Here is a 7,972-nt window from a genome sequence, read left to right on the forward strand (position 1 = left end):
GTCGCACTGCATGACAGTTTGAGAAAACAAACACTAGACGCTAAAATAAAGCTGTTTATGAATGCACAGAACTAAGAAAAGCAACTAAAAAATAAATAACAAAAGAGAAAATCTTGCACAATCACTGTCTAAAAGACGCACAGATTGGCTCGTTCCTAGCGGGCGCCTGCAACCGTTCCTTGATGGAAGGGGGCAGTAGAAAGCGCAAAGAAAGAGATGAATTATGACTCGTTATGAGGAAAAGAAAGAAGCATTAACTATCTTACTATCATATGACAGCTGAACGGCGTCTTGATGGAAGGGAACGTGTGCTTGTTGCTGCGTGTTTTAAGTTTGCAATGCCTTTAACATACACTTACACCGCGCTGCAAAGTGCGCCCGTGTGGTGTGCGCTGTTAGGGCACGTTAGAGATCCCAAGGTGGTCGAAGTTACTCCGGAGCCCTCCATTACGCCACAATTCTCCCTTTCTTCCCTCACTTCCACCTCTATCCCTTCTCTTACGGCGTGGTTAGGGTATCCGCCGAGATATGTGAGACAGTTGCTGTGCCTTTCGTTTTCTCAATTTTTTTCTATCTTTTGCACACTCAGGTGACATAGCATGGGCTGTTTTCTTTGGCGCAGATCAAACAGCCGCTGGAGCGTTATGAGACAATCGCCGAGATCGCCGCTGTCCACGTCCTCGAGAAGGTCGGTATGATTTCTCAGAGATGACTTTCAATCAATCGACGCGGAGAGTAGTATTTTACCAAATTCATAGCCCTAATTCCAGTGCTCTCTGTTCAGGCACCACCATTTTTCCCGTGAGGACTGTGCAGTTCAAATTAGCTCTACCTCGCGGGGAGGAGGAAGATGAGGAACAACTTTATTTTTTCAAAAGAGCAAAAGGTCTTCAAGGGTGGACTCCTACTTGTCCAGGAGTCCACGGGCCTGGGCTGCACGGAGAGCTGTCCACTAGCCATGTTTGGCCAACTGGTTGAGCAACTCGCAGAGCGGCCTCCCATGAGGAAGGGGATGGGTTGGGTGTGGGGGAAACTGCCACGGGTTGGGGGCATTCCCACAGGTAGTGCATGAGGGTTGCCTTGGCCGCCCCACATGTTGAGCAAAGTGGAAGGGTCAATGTAGGGTGGTAGCGATGAAGGAGGTAAGGTGGGATGTGGTAGTTTGTCTGCAGCTGCCGCCAGACCGCACTGTTTTTTGAATCTAGTGTATGGTGAGGTGGTTGGAGGGTTAAGCGGCGGTTTTTGTAATGAGTGATAATGTGGTGGTGGTCGAGTAGAGCCCGCGAGCTTTCCTGAGTGTATTTGGGTGTGCAATCTTCTGCAGCCCGGAAGGATAGTTCTCGAGCCAGCACATGAACGCGCTGATTACCGGGGATCGAGGCATGCCCAAGAACCCACGTGGGAGTTATCTCTTGGGTAAACGTGTGTCCCGATGCGTGAATGCGCCGGGCGGTTGGTGCGATAATGCTTTGCTGATAGTGACTGTACGCAGATTGTATCTTGTGTAGCGTGTATGAGCGCCAAGGCGATGGCCGCGCCTTTAGCCTCCGTAGGGTTGTTGGCATGGAGGGTGGCGGCGTTCCCGATGGTGCCATCCTCATAGGTGGCGACAGTGGTTTAATAGCCTGGTAGGGTGTGTTGAGCAGCGTCCGCGTAGAGGATGTCGGGTCTGCCTCTCTAGTGTTTGGTGTAACATTCAGCTCGGGCCTGGCGTCGGCCCCTGTGTAGCTCGGTGTTCATATTTCTGAGTACGGGTTTGTTGCGCAGTTAGATGTCAGGTTCGATGTCAGTAGGATCATTTTTTAGTTGGGGACAGATGAGCAGACGGTAAGGGCTGGGTGAAGATGCCGTAGTAGGTGTTGGCTTGTTTGCGTGCGGGTTAGTCGGAGTGTCCGGTTGCTTCGTTTGGCTTTGAGCAATTCCGAGATTGTATTGCAAGTGCCCGTTGCGAGTAAGCGATTTTCGCTAACGGATTGTGGTAGGCGAAGTGCTAAGGTGGTCACCTTTCTGATAAGAATATCAGCTTTTTCTTATTCGGTTTGGTTAGCAAGTGGTAAGGAAGCTGATAAGTCAAGCGGCTGGTGTACGGCTTTCCCTCTCCGAAAGTCTGTGGTTAAGTGTGGCTACTCTCCGGATAAGAACACGATTAGTTTGGTTTGCTTATTTAGGAAACAAGTTGTGAAGTTAAAGTTGCATGCAAAGTCCTGCATATAGAGTCCAAGGACCTGAAGTCTACTGACCAGAGTATGTGGTAGGCGTACTTACATTCGGAGGTGTATGCGTGGATCCCGGGGAAGAGGTCTGATCGTCAGCAGTTCGGATTTGAGCGGGAAGCACTTAAGGCCCATATTCGTGATGTTCGAGGTAACGATATCAACTGCCAATTGTAGAGTGCCTTGCGCTTCCCCTATGGAGCCTTCAGTCGTCCACAAGGTGATGTCGTCGGCGTATATTGCCGCGCGTAGGTCAGGTATGTTGATGAGTTGTTTGGCTAACGGGGCTAGTGCTACATTAAATTAAATTTGAAAGCTGTGCGTGGACCCTATGATTTGGAAATAATAAAAAAAAATCGCCGCTCGCAGTAGCTCGCAACCGCGCGTCCCCTACCCCGGTGACATCAGTGGCAGACGGGGCGAGCTTGAAGGCTGGCTCTTCTGTGACGTCATCGGGGTAAGGGGACGCGCAATGAGATCGCAAGCTGCTGCCAGCAACGATTTTTCAAAAATCGTTTCTAAATTATAGGGTCCACGCAGAGCTTTCAAATTTGACTCCAATACCCACAAAGACCACTTCTACAGATCTGTTTCGCTAGAATAGGCCCCTCGAAATTATTTCAGAGTCCCTTTAAACAGAGTAATCTACCGATACGTGTCAATCTAATGTTGTCATCCCTGTCCATTGAAGGGAAGGATATAAACGGTGCATGCATTCTCACTATATACGCTGACAACTGACTCGTGGCTGGTGCAGATGTACAGTGACAAGGTGAAGATCAAGAACGAAGCCGTCGACGTGCGGCTGCCTTTCCTGAAGAATGTCCCCTCGCAGACGCACTTCTACGTCGCCTTGGCATCGGTGAGTATATCGGCCGGTGGTCGACACATCTCATCACTCTAAACACGAATACGCCTATACGGGAGTAAAGAGGGAATAAGCTGTCCTCTAGCGCACACTTTTTTATCAAAAATTACAAAAATTTGTTTACGCAATCTGTAGATTTACACGCACGCTGACAGTGCACTGAGTTAAAAAGCAAGCAGTTTCAAACTGGGCCTCTTATATATGGTTGGTCAAATGTCCAGCAGAATCCCCAAGGTGGAATAGATTTGTAATAAGGGAGTAAGTACTCATTGGCATCCACCCAAGCGCAGCCATACGGCCGCAAAAGAAAGTTATACAACTTTCTCAAAAACTTCATAGTTAAATAAAAATTCGTCCCGTTCCGGGGTTACAAATAAAAAATAATTAGGGCACTTTAAAAAAGTACCCTCGCACGCCCTGGCTGTCCATAGTATGTAGACCTCGTATCTACCTCCTTTCATTCAACGCCCTCATCCCTTTCATCGCGGCACGACTCACGTGTCCGCCCAGAATACTACCCGTCACACGGGCACCGCTAACACCTTTGAGAATCAAGCCCTTCTGTTCAAAGGCGTAAGGAGTGCAGCTGCACCGCACAAAGGTTGCGCAGCTAAGGGCCTTGGAGGTGAGGTCCCCCGTCCAAGACCCAATACCTTTGGAGCCTAAATGCGTGGATTACGATAACCTGCTATCGCAGTGCCGTCCAGCGTCAAGCAGTAAAAGCAAAAAAAAAAACGTGCACCTAACAAATTTGGAAAACATCCTTAAAAAATACGAAAGACTTGTCTAGTTTTTTATTTTGGGCCGGAGTTTACATTTTATGCCCCGATATCAAGACAGTAAAATTGCTGCAGCATCACCGAGTTCCCCCTGTGGCCAAGGCAATACACAAAACATGCAGCGGCTGATGAGAGTAGCCGTTTCAGTTCTTTTAAGGATAGAAAATTGTCTGAGCTAAACAAAAGAATAGAGTACCCCGCTTTAATTTTAAAACACTCACTTCAGCCACCTCATGCACAGTAACGGGTGCGTTAAGCTACGACTGTTTCACCATTTAGCTGCATTGCTGCTCATTCGAGCTTTCGTTCCTTTGGTGAAAAGAAGGGCCTTTGGTGGAAAGCCTTTCGCGGAATCCCGTGTGACAGGGGTATGAGGCATGTATACTGCACCTTTCCTTGCATCATAGAGTCATTTCCGTGCACCCTTGCCGCAGGAGATGTGCTCCAGGACGAGCGACACTGTAAAGACACTCCTCAACTCCGAATACGGATACAAGACGGCGAAACAGAGGTCAGCACCGAAGTGTTTGCGAAGTGACTCGGTTGGAACACCATGCGATAGCTCTGCGCAAGCCTCAAAAATGGGGAAAAACGGGCGATGCGCATGACGTGGGCGAAATACCAGGGCTTCGCTAGCTCCTCTTGCATGAATGCTGACGGATGGATGGAAACAACTTCATTGGGCAAAAACAAAATGGCGGACGATGTGGCGTGGTTAGGGCCAAATGCGAATTAGGTGCGCTAACACTTCGGTTTCGGTTCGGGGCACGGTGTTCAAGGTCAAGTAGGCTTCAGAGCAAGATCGGCGCAATCGGCCTTACTCCGATTTAAGGGTATGACGCTACAGTCTTAATTGATCACTGCTCTGGTGACTGCTCTGAGATGATTGACCAACCACCAAAGTGGTCCCTGTATCTAAGAACCGGTGATTATTTACGACGAAAAAACTATCGCCTAATCTACTTTCGCCCGGTTCTAAACCGATACTACACGTTGTTGCTAATCGCGTAGATAAATTATTAAATCTTAGCTCTCTCCTCTCCAAATTTGAACGCGGTTTTCGTAAAGTCTATTTAAAAGCGAATATTAACAATTGTTTATTTGCTTGCATTGTCCCTCGACGGTAATGATCAAGTTAAATTAATGTTTTTGGATTTTAGCAGAGATTTTCATAATACTGCGCATGATAAATAACTTCATCTTTCGGCATTCCTGAGATTTAAGCTTCCTGAATTTCTCACTGTTTAACTAACCCTAAGCTGTACGTTTCAGTTGAAGGAGTTGAGTCGGACAGTCTTTCAGTCAATTCAGGAGTACCTCAAGGGAGTATACGTGAACCGTAATTTCTGCTATATGTTATCGACATAATCGAAGCAGTTGTTTCTGGTGTACAGATTAGTTGTTTTCAGACAACTGCATGTTGTATCGTGATATAAAATATTCTAAACAGCAAATTGATCTCGACATTTCGTTACCGCTCTCGCCACGCAAGAAGTGGGGTATATGGTCCTTAGCAAAAGGAAAACTCCCTTCGTGTGACACGTGAAAATAGCAAACTAAAGCTAGTTGGCATGCCATTTCCAAAAGAACAGCGCGTACTTTTAACAGATCCCGTCCTCACATGTCTCTCTTTGCGTCCCTGTCAAGAGTACGCGCTGTTCTTATTGACATGAATTAGAGCGACTCAGGTTATGAGGGACACCCTAGTCGAAGGCTCCGGATAATTTCGACCCCCTGGGGTTCTTTAAACGGACACTGACATCGCACAGTACACGGGTCTCTAGCATTTCGCCTCCATCCATATGCGACCGCCGCGGCCGGGATCGAACCCGCGTCTTTGGGACAGCAGCCGAACACCATAACCACCGAGCCACCGCTGCTTCGGTTTGCTCACCCATATATCACCTTTGACAGTCACCATATATGTCCATATATCACCTTGGACAGTCGCCATTATTTGAAACCATCAGCTATAGATGTCTAGGTTAATGAACAACTTCCGAAACACGTGAAAATTTTGCAATGAGTGTTACAATGAACCAGTCAAACTAAATCGTCTTTTCATTGAAAAAAAAAATTGTTGAATGTTTAGCACAGATAATTTACGAATTTGCGTTAAAATCCTGCACATCGGACTCTACTTGGTCGTTCACCCTCTCATTTACCCACCGCCTCTTTAAAAGAAGCAACTGGCATCATTTCATTAAGACTGCAGTCATATCTTCTCCAACCTACCCGTGGTTCTCTTATACTAATCTCGTAGCAACTTCAGTCAGACGAGGCGCAACTGTTCTGTAAACCACTCTCTTATCAATGTCAAGGTTACTTGGCGTCAGCTTTTCTTTTCTTTTCGCCCGCAGAATGGAGATCCTTGCCACTCATTTGCCCAAGTATACGACACACTTTGGCTGCGGCGTCAGTTCGGAGATGCGCTACCGTCATAGCTACACCGACTGCCTCTTCTGGAAGCGATGACGTCGGCGTGTCCTGCCAGTGGCAACGGCTGGGGGAACTGCCTTCGACTCTACCGTTTTCTCTTCCTGCTGTTTCATACCGTTAACGTCTGCAATCCGTACAGAATATGCTGACCTCGAAAGCTCATAGCCACTGCATAGCCGAAATATGGTTTTATAGGCCTTTTGAGACGTGTACTTTTATTTTAAATTAGGTTTACTCTGATACTATCTCGCACTGTGTATTTGATTCGTTGAGCGGACAAAAGAAAAGTTACTTTTCTGCCATTTCTTTCAAGCGAATTCGACTCATGATTTTTGTTTGCCCTGTCAACTTGTCACGTTTGTCATATTCGGGTTTCATTTTTACAGTGTTGTTGTCAGTTACACAGCGAAAAGCTGTAAGCACACAGATTTACTGGCCGCACATAGCCTTTACATGGCAGACAGCACTAGGATAAACTGTGACACTCACGCAGAGTAAATTCAAACAGGAAAAACATACAAAACAAACGACGCTGTTCGTAATGCAAGTAAACAGTAGACAGTCATCATCACCATCATCATCGGCCTGACTACGCCCACTGTAGGGCAAAGGCCTTTCCCATGTCTCTCCAATTAACCCTGTCCTCTGCCAGCTGCGGCCACCGTATGCCCGCAAACATCTTTCCACCCAACTTTCTGCTGCCCCCCATGCTAGGCTTGCCTTCTCTTGGAATCCATTCCGTTACCCTTAAGGACAAGCTGTTATCTTGGCTTACACTAAATGCATTTACACTAAAATTAGCAAAAAAAGCAATCGTCGCTCATGTTTCAAGCTGTAATGTTTTCACATTTAACAATTAAAAATTCAGCGATCCGGAGCAAATGCTAGCTTAAAGTTTGTAAACGGGAGCACGCATGAAAGAGTGTATTAAAAACGAATAAAAAACTCTTTGCGAGCTGCACCGCTTCGATTTCTATTACAGTGCCGGTGACATTTCACATCTTTATTATTTTAAGATGGATTCACCTGTGACAGCGTCCATAGGAAATACATGAGAAATTTCAGATGTTATAGCGTGCCTAAATGTATTTCAACTTTCATGAGGTTTATGGCGGCGTTTTCTTCGTTAGTATATAGAGTAAATGCTGCGGCCAGAGTTTACTTTTTAAGCTCCATTTTTGTTTTACAAATCAGAGGTAAATGTCCAGAAAAATTGTGCCTTTAGATATGTCGGTCTTTTATGTCATCTTGTGAAAAATGAAGTGAACTATCAAACATCGTCCGCAACATTTCCTCACTTTTTCTTTATTTATTGTTAAGCCGCAATTTTCACCCATATTGAATATATAGCGTTTGCGTCTTACGGGCTCTGAAAGTTGTGTATTTTCAGCGGAAATTTGAAATTGCCGCCAAATTCAACTCTTGCGACGTAGCTCTATCTGGCGTCAGACTATTTCGTCACTACTACACTCTACCACCAACCTCTTGCTTGTATGTGTTCGTGCGGGCAGGTTCTTCCCAAACTTGGACGAACCGCTTTCTTTCTTTCTTCTTTTTTTTTGCTGGGGCTGTATTTCTGTGATTTAAATTTCATAGTGTTGTCAAGTGTCTGCGTAGCCCACAAAAGGAGCGTCTGCCAGCTCACGTTATCCCTCCACTAAATAAAGTGTGCC

The 7,972-nt window shown here is 46.2% G+C and overlaps 1 protein-coding gene across 1 annotated transcript in view; it reads left to right on the plus strand.

Annotated features, from left to right (window-relative positions):
• The window catches only part of LOC144102336 (uncharacterized), a 52,521-nt gene extending 46,141 nt beyond the window's left edge, over positions 1 to 6,380 (plus strand). Inside the window, exons 18-21 of the mRNA XM_077635631.1 lie at positions 623 to 688; positions 2,971 to 3,075; positions 4,295 to 4,371; positions 6,221 to 6,380. Coding sequence (XP_077491757.1) covers positions 623 to 688; positions 2,971 to 3,075; positions 4,295 to 4,371; positions 6,221 to 6,335 — 363 coding nt within the window. The 3' untranslated portion in view covers positions 6,336 to 6,380. The remainder of the gene's footprint in view (positions 1 to 622; positions 689 to 2,970; positions 3,076 to 4,294; positions 4,372 to 6,220) is intronic.
• Positions 6,381 to 7,972: the final 1,592 nt, after the last annotated feature.

Source organism: Amblyomma americanum, chromosome 8 (assembly GCF_052857255.1).
Source record: "Amblyomma americanum isolate KBUSLIRL-KWMA chromosome 8, ASM5285725v1, whole genome shotgun sequence".
In the NCBI taxonomy this organism is placed as follows: Eukaryota; Metazoa; Arthropoda; class Arachnida; order Ixodida; family Ixodidae; genus Amblyomma; species Amblyomma americanum.